Source organism: Talpa europaea, assembly GCF_964194135.1.
Source record: "Talpa europaea genome assembly, chromosome: 7".
Taxonomy (NCBI): domain Eukaryota; kingdom Metazoa; phylum Chordata; class Mammalia; order Eulipotyphla; family Talpidae; genus Talpa; species Talpa europaea.
Genome location: NC_140074.1, coordinates 120,411,898 through 120,428,910, shown reverse-complemented (window position 1 = coordinate 120,428,910; position 17,013 = coordinate 120,411,898). Strand labels below are relative to the sequence as shown.

The 17,013-nt window shown below is 45.1% G+C and overlaps 1 protein-coding gene across 3 annotated transcripts in view; it reads left to right on the top strand.

Annotated features, from left to right (window-relative positions):
* Positions 1 to 15,641, top strand: part of DNAJC7 (DnaJ heat shock protein family (Hsp40) member C7) — a gene marked incomplete at its 5' end in the record, with an annotated part of 31,433 nt that extends 15,792 nt beyond the window's left edge. For all 3 annotated transcript variants that reach the window (XM_084239354.1, XM_084239353.1, XM_084239355.1), the window contains 9 exons: positions 4,837 to 4,955; positions 5,644 to 5,797; positions 6,265 to 6,429; positions 7,794 to 7,885; positions 11,074 to 11,147; positions 11,513 to 11,659; positions 11,887 to 12,039; positions 15,026 to 15,088; positions 15,503 to 15,641. In XM_084239354.1, the coding sequence (XP_084095480.1) occupies positions 4,837 to 4,955; positions 5,644 to 5,797; positions 6,265 to 6,429; positions 7,794 to 7,885; positions 11,074 to 11,147; positions 11,513 to 11,659; positions 11,887 to 12,039; positions 15,026 to 15,088; positions 15,503 to 15,540 (1,005 nt within the window). In that variant the 3' untranslated portion in view covers positions 15,541 to 15,641. The remainder of the gene's footprint in view (positions 1 to 4,836; positions 4,956 to 5,643; positions 5,798 to 6,264; positions 6,430 to 7,793; positions 7,886 to 11,073; positions 11,148 to 11,512; positions 11,660 to 11,886; positions 12,040 to 15,025; positions 15,089 to 15,502) is intronic.
* Between the last annotated feature and the right edge of the window lie 1,372 nt (positions 15,642 to 17,013).

Sequence of the window (17,013 nt, the reverse complement as noted above, 5' to 3'; positions counted from 1 at the left end):
TTATTTAAATATTTTATTTTATATAATTCTTACATCTTTTTTCATCTTTGCACAATGTATACATTTTCATTTTGGTTATATTCCCCATAAAATTGCACCCCTTTCCCCTTATTTTGACTCTAGTCCTTCCTTTCCCCGCCCCTCCCTCCCCCCTCTTTCACTAGAGTTTTAAAAAGAGATAAATGGCCCCCAAAAATGTTGAAAACCTCTATCAAGATCACTTTTCAGCATCACTTAAAAAGTGAGTACTATCCGAGGAATGGAATTGTTTCATATGTGGGAATTTGCTTGGTAATTCTTTCTCTAGCAGGTACTCAGTAAATGTCTGATAAGGGTACAGATAAGAATCATTTTATAGCCATACTGTGAAGGTCACCTGGTAATACATATATCTGATTAGCTTATGTAGAGTCCCAGCATTAATCTGCTGTTATCCCTCTCTGTCCATTGTTTTTAAAAACCACAGTGTCTTTGTAGTGTGATTCACATATTTGGGGTGTGTGTGTGTGTGTTTAGAAAGTGATTCTGCCTCCTATCACATCTTCTGAGGTTTACATAGGCAAAAGCTTGGTCTCAAAAGGCGGTCTTTTGAGTTTCTTTACTGTCTTGCCCACTCTGGAGCCAGAATCCCCAGTTGTGACAGAATCCTGTTTGTGACATCCCAGCCCCCCTCCCCACTGTAGCTCATGGTGATGTCACAAATGAAGAATTATGATCCTGGCAGGGGAAACAGATGAACTTGGAAGAAACAAAGATCTTCTTTGCCTGCAGCTGTCTGTAGTCATAGAGAGGTGGGGGTGGGAAGTGAAGCACTGAGCCTCCAGCTGACACTCAGAACCATTTCTGTACACTCCCTGTGAAGGCAGCAGGGTGTGGCTGCTTACACTTTCACTGAGCTCCACACTGTCGGTCTTTCTCTAAATTGAGGGGAGGAGATTAGCACCTTAATTCTGCCCTACATAATACCTGAGTTTTCATATTGTCCTTAGAACTTTTGGGCAGTAACTTGTGCCATTGAAGAGACATTCCTGCCACTGCCCTGTTGAACAGCTTCCTAGTAGAACAGCTGTGGTGTTTGCCTGCTTCCCCATATTTTTTGAGTTTTTGAGTAGGTGCTATTCATGGTTCAAAAGCTAGAAAGTGTAAGCAAATATTCAGTGACCAGTGTTCCCCCAAACTTCTCCCCCACCTGCTTAGTTCTCATCCCATAGAGTGACCTTTGTTCTTGTTGATTCTATTTCCCTCCATGCTTTTGTTCTCCATAAATAAGCAAATATAAATACAGATTCGTAATTTCTCTATTTTTTTACTTTTTTGTATGAAAGCTATTGTGCTGCATGGTTCCGAACCTTGCTCTTTGTCACCCAACGTGGTGTTAGTATATGAAGAGCTTCTTCCATTTTAGAGCCACACAATGTTCCATTATATGAATGTCTGCATTATTGATATTAGTATGTGAAGAACGTCTATGTTTTAGTGCCATGTAGTATTCCGTTATATGAATATCTTCATTATCTAACCATCCTTTTATTGATGGAATTTGAGTTATTTTTTGCTCTTAAGTTTTCATACTTCATCTCTTCCTCCTCTTCATCCATAGAGGAAATGGTTGTCCCTTATTTCCTGATTTTCCCTGTGGCTCAGTTATTCTTTTTTCTTCTTCTTTTTTTTTTTTTCATTTATTTTTGCATAAAAGAACTGGGGTGTAGGCCAGAGGTCCAGGGGTTTAGTGGATTCACCAGAGACAGAGTGGAGAGCAGAACAGGTGGCTTTACTGAAATAGTCTGCTAAGGAGAGCACTGGGCAAGACAGGAGAAGTCTGCTGTGCCATGTGTGGGTTAGCTCCCTGGCCAGGGATCAAACTCAAGCCATAAAGGTAATAGCACTGAGACTTAACCCCTAGGCCACCAGGGAGGCTTGGGTCAATTATTTTTTTATTATTATTATTATTATAAAGATTTATTTATTTATTTGTACAAGCACTGGGTACAGTCAGAAGTGCGGGAGGGTGAGAGAACTCACCAGAGCCAGAGCGGAGAGCAGAGCAGGCAGAGTGACGAAATACACTGCTGGGGAGAGCAGCGGGCGGCAGGAGAGGACTGCACGCTATGTGGGACCCTTGCTGGCGGCCGGGGATCGAACCGGCACTGCAGAGGCCGCGGGCAGCTTTGCAACCCAGCGCTCAACCGCTGCGCCACTGGGGAGGCCCTTGGGTCAATTATTCTTGAAGGGAAATGTGATTCAGTAATCACCTCCCAGAAATAGCAGTTAAACCAAAATGAAAGTTCATAGAACAAATGTCTAAAAAGAAAATGGGAATATATGGAGAGCAAGCCTTTATGAAGCTGTAAGACTAAATTAAATCTTAATGTGGAGAGAGAGGTCTTGGCTTTTGGTTTGTATAGCAACTTACTGGGTATAATAATCTGATGTAATCTATTTAGGACCACTTAAAATGAACTATTGGGGGCCTCCCTGGAGGTGCAGGGGTTAAAGTCTCAGTGCTATCAAGCTATCACCAGCCACTGTGGCATGAGTTCAATCCCTGGCCAGGGAGCAAACCCACATGGTGCAGCAGACCTCTCCTGTCTCGCCTGCTGCTCCCCTCAGCAGTGTATTTTAGTAGATCTGCCTGTTCTGCTCCTCGCTTTGTCTCTGGTGAATTCTCTCCCCCACACACACACACCTCTGGCCTACACCAAAGTTCTTGTATGCATAAATAAGTACAAATAAATCTTTTAAAAGATGGGGGGAAAAAACGAACTATTGATATATTTCTTTACTGAAATTGAGGGGGAAGAATAGCCACCCAGTCCTCAGTGAAACATGAGCTCATGGAACAGAAAGTGCTGGAAGCCCGCTCCAGCAGAATGTCGTGTCAGGGATCGCAGAAATGAGAGGACAGTGTCGGCGAAATCTTGCGGGGCGGAGTGGAGATGAGGCAGACACAGACACTCTTATATTGGTGCAAGTATCTCCTACTGAGGGTCTCAGCGGGTCTTTATTTATACCTTAAGGCAAGCAGTGAGATTACATCAGCATAAGTATTGAAGCAGAACAAAGACAATCATTAGATATTTTCTCATGACATATAGAGACTCCCTTGGTCTCATATCAAAAGGGCATTTCTTTGGTTACCTTAAGAAAAACATCAGGGACAATTAGTTTCCTAGGTACAGCTAATTTTCTAACATGATCAATTATTTAAGACAGCACAACATTTGGTAAAACTTAATCATTCTATTAAACTTTCCTAGTTTCAGCGTGGGCGTGAAATTCCTTTTCTATATTTTTTTTTTTAAAGATTTGTTTCTTTTTATTTATACAAGCACTGGGTACAGTCAGAAGCGCGGGAGGGTGAGAGAATTCACCAGAGCCAGAGGGGAGAGCAGAGCATGCAGACTGATGAAGTACACTGCTGAGGGGAGCAGCGGGCGGCAGGAGAGGTCTGCGCGCCATGTGGGACCCTTGCCTGGTGCCCGGGGATCGAACCAGTGCTGCAGAGGCTGCGGGCAGCTTCGCGACCCAGTGCTCAACTGCTGTGCCACCAGGGAGGCCCTCCTTTTCTATATTCTATTACTGAAATCAACCTATCTCCTTAGCATTCGATTAACTTGGCTAATTTATCAATTACTTCAAAGTGGCCTAAAGGGGGCCTCCCCTGTGGCGCAGCGGTTGAGCACTGGATTGCGAAGCTGCCTGCGGCCTCTGTGGCGCCGGTTCGATCCCCGGCTGCTCCCCGGCCACCGGAGGAGGGTCCCGCATGGCGTGCAGACCTCTCCTGCCGCCCGCTGCTCCCCTCAGCAGTGTACTTCGGTCCTTCTGCCTGCTCTACTCTCCGCTCTGACTCTGGTGAATTCTCTCACCCTCCCGCGCTTCTGACTGTACCAAGTGCTTGTATCAAATAGATAAATAAATATTAAAAAAAAAAAAAGTGGCCTAAAGCAACTCATCAAATCTATGTTAGTTCTACTAAAGTCTAACTCTTAACCAGAAATACCTAACCTCCACACAGCCTGCGAATTATTGACCTTTTGCATACACCAGGAGATGTACTGCTGCCGCAAACACGTACCCCCTGGGTTAGGCTGTGGTTTCCAAGCACAGCTGGTTCAGGGCAGCTTGTTCTCTTTAGTTCTCAGGGCCAAAACATTTCTTTCCTGGCTATACCTTTAGCATTTTTTACTTTCTTTAGTAATGATTTAAGCGTAAGAACAATAGACCAATTAGCGTCTAGGTCCAAATTAGATTTTCACAAGCCAGTTTATAACTAACTTACTTTTGCATTAAACAAGAACAAACAGAGGAGTATTAGCAGGCATTGCCATGGAGACTCCCTTATTCAGATCTTCTGGGAAGTGCATAACTCCCCTCTTCTTGGGAGTCTTCCCCCAATGCCCGGACCTTGTCAAGAAACAGCATGGGTAGCGCTGCCTACCGCAAGAAAGGAGGGAATGAGCAATGTCAGTGATGTAGGAGCATTGATCTACACCAGGTTAATTTTGCTATTCCTTGTCTTACTACATTAAGAATGGTGAATTAGTGCAAAATAACAAATAACAATATTTCTATACTAGAATGTGAGTTTTGGTAACAGTCACTGCGTAGGCTGCTTAGCATGGTGATTACACAGAGTACTCAGTAAATGTTTGCTGTCATTATCATCTGGATCTCTTGCTTTCCTTATTTCAGTGGTTTATTCAAATGAATTAGGTATGTTCTTAAACTGTACTTATACTTTCTCTGACCCTGTCTGTTTTCTGTGACCAAATCAAAGTGAAGACACTTCTAGAGTCCAGGAAAAAGAGCCTTAATATTTTTTCTTCCTCCCCTTAGGTGGTTTTCTGCATGGACCGTGCCCTAGAATTTGCCCCTGCCTGCCATCGCTTCAAAATCCTTAAGGCAGAATGTTTAGCAATGCTGGGTCGTTATCCAGAAGCACAATCTGTGGCCAGGTATGAAGTCAGGCCGTTGTGCATTGAAATGCCTGCTACCACTGGGTGGTTGCTGTCTGGCAGCTCTCTGCAATTGGGGTAGGTCCTACTACGCCCTGTAGTAGGTAGGCCAGCTCGAACTAACCAGGCCTTCCTGGGACTTAAAGCCAAAGGTTATACTTGTGTGAAAACCCACAGTGGATATAGGAACAGAGTAGGTACTTGGACTTTATGTGAAAGAGCGATGTGCAAATTTGGGTTTGATGGGTTTTTTTGTTTGGTTTTGAAGTAGTTATTTTCTTCTCCAAGGGTTTGCAGATGCTGTGAAAGGCTAGATAGTAAATATATTAGGCTTTGCAAGCCACATGGTCGCTGTCATAAATGTTACACTCTGCCACAGAATACAGCTAAACAAAAGGTGTGGCTGTATTTCAAAAAACTTTAAATTATAAAAACTGGTGGCAAGCAGGATTTGGTCTTGTAGGCTATAGTCTGCCAACCCTTGTTCTAATAAAGATTGTGAGATACAGAAGTATATTCAAAGTAAATAAGAGAAGGGTTCTTAGGACTCTTACCTTTGAATTCTTTTCTTAACACATGGCACGACAAAAAAAAAAAAAAAAAAAACACACCAAACCTGGCCACAAATGATAGTGATGGTGGTGAGGTGCAAACTACAGCTGAACGTGCCCCTTTCTGGCTGTTGCAGTGACATTTTGCGAATGGATTCAACCAATGCAGATGCTCTGTATGTACGAGGTCTTTGCCTTTATTATGAAGACTGCATTGAGAAGGCGGTTCAGTTTTTCGTACAGGCTCTCAGGATGGCTCCTGACCACGAGAAGGCCTGCGTTGCTTGCAGAGTAAGTTGGAGCTCCGGATGAAGCAGGGAAAGAAAACTTCCCTTTTGGGCCTAATGAATGGAAGATTTTAGAATCACAAGGGACATCATAGCTCTTCTTCCCGCCTTGCCAGGATGCTTGGTCCTTTTATTAGAAATGATTTCAGGACTACTTCTATTTGCTTATGGGTAAATGTGATCATACATGGTTAGAACCTTTAAGCATTTTTTGTTGTTGTTCTCAGAAAAGATAATAAGATGCTTGTCCTGGAAAATGGAGGTAATCCCTGTGTAACACAGGTCTTACTGCTATTGTTTTGTATATTTTGGTTTCCCCTGTCCACTCTCAGAAGCACTAGTGAGCAGGAAATAACCCAGGTGGTGCATGGGGTGAGGGCCTATGATACTAATTACTGTGATCTGAGAAATTGAAAATAGACCTCCAGTGTCTGAGGATTTAAACTGACCTCTTCTTGCTTTTCTTTGTAGAATGCCAAAGCATTGAAAGCAAAGAAAGAAGATGGCAATAAAGCATTTAAAGAAGGAAATTACAAGCTAGCATATGAACTGTACACAGAAGCTCTGGGGATAGACCCCAACAATATAAAAACAAACGCTAAACTCTACTGTAATCGGGGTACGGTTAATTCCAAGGTAAGCATTTGGTCTAGGTGCCTGTGGAAGTGTTTTTAAGGGACATCCAAAGAGTCTTGGGAAATCTGCCAATGAGGATAGGCCAGATGACAGGAGAAAAAGTTGTTCTTGTTGATAGAAGCTTATAGGAAACTTCCACAATGCAAGCTTTTATTTGTGTGTAGAATTTAGGGGTACTTGAGGGACCTGTTTTTCCTTAAAGTGGTCCTTTTCCTCCAGTAAGAGAATGGCTAGAGGCTTTGGCATTTTTTTTTTTTTTTAAGATTTATTTATTTATGCATACAAGAACTGGGGTACAGGCCAGAGGTGCAGGGGGATGAGAGGATTCACCAGAGACAGAGTGGGAAACAGAACAGGCAGGCAGACTGAAACACACTGCTGAGAGGAGCAGCGGGGGTGTCAGGAGAGATCTGCTGTGCCATGTGGTCAGCTTCCTGGCGGGGTTCGAACTCATGCTGCAGTGGCTGCGAATCGCTTCATAGGTTGTGTCTTAACCTCTGCGACACCAGGGAGGCCCTTTGGCATAATTTTTAAGCAAATATTGTTGCCTCTTTTTGTCTGAGCAAGTGGTTATTTCTTTTTAGAATTGATTTGGAGGAAGTCAGTGAGGTGGGCTTAGTTTTTTCTCTCCAGCATACCTGATGGTTACCATGCATGCTTGAAAATGGCCCGCGTGTCCCCCTTGGTCATCAGACCATAAGAACCAAAATAGAAGGCTCCTTGCCCTCGCAGACTTTTGTAGATAAAAACCACAGTAATTTTGATCCCTTTAGTTGACCTGTGGCATAATCTTTTATTATTTCCATGTATTGGTTAAGTACTAACCTGGAATGGAGAGTGATTTATCTTGCAGAGAAGTGTGCCTGGCTTCTCTATCACTTAGAAAAGAAACCAATTTTTTTTTTTTAAAGATTTATTTATTTATGCATACAAGAACTGGGGAACAGGCCAGAGGTGTGGGGGTGGGGTTTGAGAAGATTCACCAGAGACAGAGTGGGGAACAGAACAGACAGATCGACCAAAACACACTGCTGAGGGGAGCAGCGGGCAAGACAGGAGAAGTCTACTGCGCCATGAGGGTCAGCTCCCTGGCCGGGAATCGAACTTGTGCTGCTGAGGCTGCGGACAGTTTCATAGGTTACGTCTTACCCCCTTGGGCCACCAAGGAGGCCCCAAAGAAACCAATTTTGAATAGGATATGCTTAATCCTCTGAGATGCTGGCTTTTCCAGTGACCCAGAACCAGTGTGACAGTTAGGGGGCCAGTCTCACTAATCCTGTTAGAATTTTGAAGCCATGCTTACAGCTTCTGGGCTCCCTCAATCACTAAAGATGTGGAGTTTGACTGCTTTCTCTCTCCTGAAGCTTAGGAAACTAGATGATGCAATAGAAGACTGCACAAATGCAGTGAAGCTTGATGACACTTACATAAAAGCCTACTTGAGAAGAGCCCAGTGGTGAGTGCCATCAGGGAGTGTGGGGGAGAGGGAGTTGCTGCTGGCTTGCCAGGGGAGAATTGCATTATGGATGATGAAGCAGACCAGGGACGTTGTGAGGTCATTTGGTCCTTCCCCCTGCCTCTAGGTGGGATTGTTCCAGCCCTAGACTATCTTTATAGACCTCCAGCGGAGGAGATTGCACAAGCTCCCTCAGTCTCCCATGCCTGTGTCTTACGCCCCTCACGGTCAGTAAGTTTCCTCTGATGCCTGACCCAAATTCCTTTTGTTAAAGTTTAAATCCATTTCCTTTGGAGATTTTATTTTATGTTGTTCACCTTTGCTCTAACTTGGCACAGTGCTTAGCACACAGTAGGTGCTCACTCAATAAATGTTTTGTTGAATGAATGTATTGTGCTTGAAATAAAGTATATCTTGAGGCAGTTGAGAGTTGTGCTTATCCTCTTTGTTCTGGCTTAGGGAAAACAGTCTTACTGTTGGAAGGAATTAAATCTGCTTCAGCCTCTCAGCTGTATCAAAGGAACCCCCTTTGGAAAGCTCCTGTCTGACTAGGTAACATGAGTCAGGCTATGCCTGCCTCAGTTTCCAGATTTACTTTCAGAGTGAGGGTGCTCCCCAGCATATCAACTTACTGTTGGCCCCATCAGACTCTTCCAGACAAGAACCATTAGTATGGGGTAGGAGAGACCTTTCCCCAAAATCCATCTCTTCTTTTTTCAGATTATTTCCCAGAGAACATCATCCTGTCTTTAAAGTTCCTAAAAGAAGACATGCTTATTGTATACCAATCCTCCAACACCTATTCCATTCCTTGTTAAGAATTGTTATTTAAAACACAGTGCTATTAGTCAGGGCATATAAGGGATTGGGGAGAGAGGGGAGTAGATGGTGCCATTACTGATGTCTCAGGAGCCCAAATCCCCCAGTCTCATCAGTGGTGCAGAATGTGGCCTATTTCCCATTTAGTTTTCCTAAAATTACCCCCATTTTTTTAAATATAGGAAAACCGCTACTATGTGGTGCTTTTTTAAAGTGAATTTCTAAATGTCAAACAGAAACATACTTGGTATTATATTATAGATGCTGTGAGATCAACTACCAGTCATCTCCACAGATCACTGACATGACAGACGAGTGTGGAAACTTTGGGGGCCAGATGACCTTTGATCAAAATAAAGACTTAACATACACAAAATACAATATCCATTACTACTGCTATCTGTAATAGCAAAAAAAAAAAGGAGGCTCACCCATATTCTGCATTCAACAGAATATTCTGTACTGTTTGAACAGGGAGTAGGGAGAGACCAGAACATTCTTGATTTGTTAGTAAGATAATGATGGAGGGTTGTTTTCTTCATCTGTGGATAATAAATGAAAATCAGGAATTGCTTTGATCAAAAAACTCCATATCACTGTTAGAAATAGAACTGTCCTCTACAGCTGTGCTTCTGAAATCTCATCACAGAGGATTGGGTGCACTGTTTGGCACAGTTGGCCATGACCTTGGCAACAGTCCCATGAAGCAGCTGGGATTGTCAAGAACTGGAGATTATCTTAGACCTGACTGCTGCCATTCTGCCTCAGTTTATCCCTAGAGTTGGGGAGATGCCAGCTCTTTGCTTCATCTGCCGTCAGAAGCTGAAGATCTCCCATTCTCCTTAAAGCCCTACTAGCGTCTACTTTCTCTTCAACTTAATTTTTTTTTCAATGTGAGGATACCGTTGCATTTTAAAAAGTGTAAAATAGAAATGCAAATTGCTGTAATAAAAGCCTGTTTAACACATTACCTTGAACCTGTAAAGTTCATCAAGTTTGCTTATCACATCATTCTGCACCCAGGCCTATCAGTTCCAGTTTTCTTTACTTCAGTTTACATTATACTTCATAACTTCATCCTGTAAATGGCTTCTCAGAGCACCTAGTAGCATTTGTGCCCTCTGTCTGCAGGGCATTGGTTCTGTCACCATTTCTTTGATGTTGTAAATTACAAAATCAGAGGTGCTTAAGATGTGCTTCAATCTAGGAAGCCACTCCTGTCCTGGCCAAGCCCAGTGGGGCTCGGATGTTTGCCAAGAGGGGCTTGTGTGGTGGTGTGTTGTGAATTGATGCTCTGCTATGTGGCAGCTAGCTGCATCACATGGCCACTTCCTAGTCCCCAGCTGGTGGTGTCGTCTCTGTTACCATGGTCTCTTTCATCAGTAGGCTGGTCTTGGTGCCAGTGACCTTGTTAAGGACATGGGAAATGCCCCTTTGCTTCTTTGTTTTTTTAGACTTATTTTTTACTCATTTATGTATACAAGATAGGCCAAAGGTGTAGGGGAGAGGGGCGGGTGAGAGGATTCACCAGAGACAGAGTGGGGAGCAGAACAGGTGGATCTACTGAAATACACTGCTGAGGAGAGCAACAGGCGAGTCAGGAGCGGTCTGCTGCACCATGTGGGTCAGCTTTCTTGCCGGGGATTTAACTCATGTCACAGTGGCTGATGATAGCTTGATAGCGCTGAGACTTTAACTCCTGCACCACCAGGGAGACCCCCCAACCCTTGCTTTTTGAAAAAGATTTTTGAAAGGTCTGGCAATGAGCTTGGCAAGCTAGATTATTCCCATCTTGGGCCAGCAGCCCCTCCTTTCTTTTCTCCTGCAGGAACAGAAACAATCTCCTTTTCTATCTCAACTTAGCTGTATTTCTCAGGTTGACTTGTCTTAAGTTTTTGCTAGCAGCCACCACCTTGAGCCTATCTTCTAGTGACTCACTAATCCCACTGTGCTCTGGGTTGGAGTTAGCCCTGCATGTCTGTGGCGCTGTCGTTGTCAGGGCTCTTCCTTATCCATTAGTACTTCTCCTGTATGTTTCAAAAGCCCAAGTAATTAAGTAGGTGCCTTCACATTGCTTTCCTGAGGCAGTCCAGATGCTTCTCACTAGCTCTGCGTGAAATTCAAAGGAACTTTCTTTTGGTTGCCTTGCTGCTTCAGCTTGGGTCGAAGTGTCATGAGGCCTCTCATTTTTCTCTTGAACGGTAGCCAGTTTTCTCTCACCACTAGCTTAAGACTCCTGTTTTATGAAGCTTCTCCACCAAAAGTGTGTGTCTCTTGCTTGAGCCATGCCTCCTCCCCTAGAGTGACACTGCAGGCCGTTGCTGTTCATTTATGTCTGAGCCCTGTGCTGCCCTGTATTTCCTTTTCAGTTACATGGACACAGAACAGTATGAAGAAGCAGTACGGGACTACGAAAAAGTATATCAGACGGAGAAAACAAAAGGTAAAAGAGTTTGAGAACGTATATTTCTCAGGGAAATATGCCATCTTGTAGGACACAACTGTTTGATTCAGGGATAAGGGGTGTACCTGGAACTTAATTTGAGTCACCGGTCAGGAAGAAGTGAACATAGATTCTGATCCTGACATATACACCTATTTTCTAGTCCCCAAACCTGTCATTTTCATTTCCTTTTCTGTGTGGTGAGGTTGATAAGAAGAACTTAAATATGAGTAGATTTCTTAAAAATCTATAGATTTTTAAGTGGTGTAGTTAACAAGACTTCTGACCCTAAGCTAGCTGGGCTGGGACCTGGTAAGCGAAGCCAGCATCAGGCTAGCCCACTGACTCTGCATGTCTCCCTCTAGAACACAAGCAGCTCCTTAAAAATGCACAGCTAGAACTGAAGAAGAGTAAGAGGAAAGATTACTACAAGATTCTGGGAGTGGACAAGAATGCCTCTGAGGATGAGATCAAGAAAGCGTATCGGAAACGGGCCTTGATGCACCATCCAGGTAGGGAGTGAAGGGGGCTCAGTGGGGAGAGCAAGCTAGACAGGCCCCCGCCTAACTCAGTCCAGAGTGAAAGTTTCGGAGAGTCTCTTCAGCTGCTTGTCAGTGTGATAAATTCCAGGCCCTCCACATTTCAGCAATCAACCAAATTCTACTCAGACGTGAAATGGTCTTTCTCTTAAATTTTGTTTTCTTGAGATTCTGAGTTCTTCCTGTATACCTCCCTCTAGATCGACACAGTGGAGCCAGTGCTGAAGTTCAGAAGGAGGAGGAAAAAAAGTTCAAAGAAGTTGGAGAAGCTTTTACCATCCTCTCTGATCCCAAGAAAAAGACTCGCTATGACAGTGGACAGGATCTGGATGAGGAGGGCATGAATATGGGCGGTGAGTTGGTTGGGGCAGCCTGGGATAAATCTGACAAATGTGGAGTGTTAGAAGTTTTCCTGAAGACATTCCAGAGGGAGAATCTAATTCCAGTGGTTAGGAAGCTGCCTCCATTGATGGAGACCCAAAATGTGTGAGACCCCTCGACTGCTAGAAATAACAGAGATGGATAAAATAGGTGCCCCAACCTCCAGGAATCCATTGTCTAGGGGTTTGCAAATTCCAGCCCACACGCCAAACCTGGCATGAAATCCATTGAGTACCACGAATATAGCAGGTGCCCAGGCTGCAGAGAGGGCACTGAGGCGACAATCACTGGCAAAGGAAGGTTTGGAAGTAAAGAGCACATTGGGGATCTTTGAAGGACTCAAAGTGCAGAGGTTGGTAGAAGCAGGCAGTGGTGAGAGAGGAAGCCAGAAGGTAGCTGGTCAGACCTCAGAAGGTCTTAGAGGCTATTGGAAGGAATATGGGCTTTTTCTCTTGACTGGGAGTTCTTTTTTTCTTCCATTGCAAAGTCTATACTGACTGACATTTATTTATGTCACACATTTCTGTAGGTCCTCACAAATTTTAGTTTCCCCAGAGACTTATAAGGAAGTAGAGGAGAGCTGTTAATGTCTTTGCTCACTGTGAGCTCAGTCAGAAATGAAAGGCCCTGAACTGTGCTAAGTTCTCCTACCACTATCTGATGGCAGCCTTTTCTCCTCCACTGTGAAAATCTATTGGAATTTAAAATAAGATGGATGGGGCCTCCCTGGTGGCGCAGTGGATTGAGCGCAGCACTGTGAAGCTATCCACAGCCTCTGCAGCATGGGTTCGATTCCTGGCCAGCCAGGGAGATACCCACATGGCGCAGCAGAACTCTTCTATCTTGCCCACTGCTCCCCTCAGCAGTGCTTTTGGTCCATCTGCCTGATCTGCTCCCCACTCTGTCTCTGGTGAATCATCCTACCCTCCTGCGCCTCTGACCTGTACCCCAGCTATTGTATAAATAAAAAATCTTTCGGGCCTCCCCTGGTGGTGCAGGCGGTTCAGTGCTGGGCTGTGAAGCTGCCCACAGCCTCTGCAGTGCCTGTTTGATCCCTGGCCACCGGCGAGGGTCTCACATGGCACAAAGACCTCTCCTGCCGCCCGCTGCTCCCCTCGGCAGTGTATTTCGTCAGTCTGCCTGCTCTGCTCCCCGCTCTGGCTCTGGTGAATTCTCTCACCCTCCTGCACTTCTGACTGTACCCAGTGCTTATATAAATAAATAAACAAACAAACAAACAAACAAACAAATAAATCTTTAAGAAAAAAAAGTTGACCTATCCTAAATATTTTTAAAAAATAATAAAATTTTAAAATAAAGTAAGATGGATGATGTTACAGTTATCCCTGACATCTCCACTGCTCTGCCTCGCAGTTGAGAACAGCTATAAGCAATCAAAAGTAGAAATTGAGGGCCTCCTTGGTGGTACAGGGGTTAAAGTCTCAGTGCTGTCAAGCTATTTACAACCATTGCAACATGGGTTCAATCCCCAGCCATGGAGTTAACCCACATGTTATAGCAGACCTCTCCTGTCTCACCTGCTGCTCCCCTCAGCAGTGTATTTCAGTCAGTCTGCCTGTTCTGTTCCCCACTCTGTCTCTGGTGAATCCTCTCACTCCCCCCCGCCCCACACTCTCACATCCCACCACCACCTCTGACCTATACCACAGTTCTTGTATGCATAAATAAATACAATAAATCTTTTAAAAATTTTTTAATTAAAATAATTGAGACATTAAGGGATCTAGGGACCAGATTTAGACTCTGGAAATTTATTTGTGATGGCCATGAGGAAAGGTGGTTTGAAAGGGATGAAGGGAAGACAAAAGATAGGAGAGGATTGGAGGGTATAACTGGGAGACTTGGCTGCTGCATGTGTTTGGAGAGGGAAAGGGCTAAGTTGAGAGAGACAGAGTTGACCCTGGGGACATTGACTGAGCTAGTGACTCCAGGAAGATGAGCTGATGCAAAGACCTTTTGGACACTGTGTCCCCGTGGAATCCACTGGTGGTTAGCTTAGTGGGTCAGAAGGGCTGGAGACAGCAGACCTGCCACAGCCTGGGGAAGTGCACAGTGCTGTAGATACACAGGAGCTGTATGACCTTAGGCAAGTTCCTTGTGCTCCCTACTTCTGTTTTGTGGGTTTTTTTAAAGATTTATTTATTTATGCATACAAGAATAGGGGTACAGACCAGAGGCATGGAGGGCGAGAGGATTCACCAGAGACAGAGTGGGGAGCAGAACAGGCAGTGACTGAAATACACTGCTGAGGGGAGCAGCGGGCGAGACAGGAGAGGTCTGCTGCACCATGTGGGTACCAGGACGGCCAGGGATCAAACTCCAGCTGCAGTGGCTGCAGATTGCTTCATAGGTTGCGTCTTAATCCCTTGAGCCACCAGGGAGGCCCCCCCTACTTCTGTTTTGTTGAGTATAAATTGGAAATAATATCCAGACAAACTGTTATTAGGATTGAATGATAAAATGTGTACAAAGTTTACCCAGCACCACTGGTACCCACTAGGTGCTTAATAAAACTGGAGCTTTTTCCCTGCATACAGTCTAGAAATCAAACAAAATTAATCCTAGGTCTGATTCTCTAGTTGATGCATTTTAGCCTTTCCAGCAGCAGCTGCAGCATTAAAGCGACAGAATGTGGGGAAGTCTTTTGTCATTAACTGCAGATGGCAGTCCCAGCCAGGTGGGTTGAGGCAAAGAAGATTTTCCTTTGGGATTGCACTTGGAAGGCGGGAATAGGTCCTAGGAATAAGAGCAAGTGGTGAGTTTGGCATAGGTCTGGGCAGACTTGCTTACTTCTAATGTGAGGTTTCGGGTAAGAAGGGCGGGAATACTATGGGAAGATGTTGAGAGCCACTCTCAGTGTCATGGTAAGTTCCTTTTCTAACACTTCTCGTTTTCTCATTCTTTTGTCCCTTCCCTGTTTCTCCACATGCTCCACAGATTTTGATGCAAACAATATCTTCAAGGCATTCTTTGGTGGTCCTGGGGGCTTCAGCTTTGAAGGTACGTGTGGCTACTGTTAGGAGTTCCCAGGCCCTAGCCACGCAGCAACTCCCCAATAAGAATCAGAGTGGAGGACCCTTGAGTGGAGGCAGCTGAGTTCTCATCTAGCACGGCACCTGCCCACTGTGTGCTGCTGAGGGTGGCGGAAGAGAGGCTCCTGGGCACACTTTTCCAGGTTTGGGGGTGTCGCTAAGCTGCCTAGCGTCAGGGCTTCTCTGCAGGGGTGAAGGCGTTGGAAGTCACATGCCGCATGCACTGCCCCTCTGCCACCCCAGGGCCAATGCTGTTTGACACCCTTAGAAGTTTTTCTCTGAGTTTGAAGCAGCGATTGAAGACTTTTCCATAGCCAGAGCAAAGTGACCTTCCCTAGAAAACCCACAGAGCCTATGAACAAGCCTTTCTTTTCCTTTACAGCATCTGGTCCAGGAAATTTCTTTTTTCAGTTTGGCTAATGAAAGGAAGTCATCCAGAACCCAGAAAATGCAAACTTGCTCAGTTTAACCTTGAATGTGGACACAATTCACCTCCTCCCTTCATCATGTCTCCATGTACTTAGAGCAGTTTTGTTTCCTCAGTTGGATCCCCTGTGTCCGTGTGAGTGGGGTGAAGGAAAGGGAGCCAGCGCCTAAGACTGCGGGAAGGGGAGGGAGGTGGGTGGTGGACAGGGAAGCAGCTTGTGAATTTTTGTTTTACTGTTTAACTTTATTAAAAAAGAAAAAAATTAAGAGAATAAACGGGTTTGACCCTTTCTGGAACTTTGCTCTGGCAGCTGCTTTGTGTCAATTCAGAGTCAGCGAGCCAGAGCTGAGCCCCCAGCATTGAATGGATGCTGACTTGAACTTCACGCTCAGCGAGCTGCTCCCCAAGGGGTGTGGGCCCCAGAAGCTGTTGGCAAGTGGGTGCTTGCTGCCACTGCCAAACCTATCGAGCATGTGTGTGCTGAGCAGGCCTGGGAGTGCTGCTGTGCCAAGCTTGGGCAGTCATGGGAGTCATCAGAAAAGTTGCTGATCTTATGGTGAGGTCACCAGAAATCACAGAAGCCTCGTGTCCAGAGCTCACACAGGGTGTAAGTGTCTGCTCACTGCCAGGCTGGGCTGACCTAGGAGATTATCACAGGTTTGCATGGTTCCTGTTGCCAGTAGAGTCTGGAGGAAGCTGAAGCCAGGGATAAATCCTGCCTCCCTGATACCCAGACCCTCACCAGGTGTGGGCTATCACTAACATTGATTCAGCTAGTGGGTCACTCACATTCTTAGCAAGTGCCCCCTGCCTTCTCCAGTGGTTGCCCTTTCTGCCTGGGAGGCCAGCTGGGGAGAAAAACAGTGTCATCTGTCATGCTGTTTAAGTCAAACTTAGTATATTCATGGCGAGTAATCTTAGGGTTTCCTGGCAGAGACAGAGGCTTTGGCTGAAGCTTAGACTTTTGGTGCTTTGGTAGTAGATGTGGCCAGTGAAAGACCTTCAATCAATCCTAAATAGGATTAGATAAGAAAGGTAATCCTTTCTTTCCAGACTTCCCCCTTAGTGCCAAGGTCAGGTTGAAATGATTGAGTCAGCCTATAAGTTCCCCCTATAGCCATTCAAGTGCCTGTTGTGCCTGGAAGAGATTCAAATGTCAGGTCTTCCCGTTTGAAGTAGCACTGAGCAAGGGGAGCCTGCCTTAGGGATTTTGGGGAACCCAACTAAGAACTTACTTACTGAGAAGCCTTGAGTTGGATTAGGCTTTGGCATACCTGCCAAAGCTGTCACGCTTAATGGGGTGACAGCAGGCCCTGTGCTGTATAGCCCTCTACCCAGCCAACCCCCACTTTCTGTGTGCACCCTAGGCCAACCTCTCCTTTCTGCCTGCTCATGAAAGCCAGCACTGTTCAGCTGCCCAGCCTCACCACAGCTGTGCCCAGCCAGCAGAGGGGAGACAGGACCGA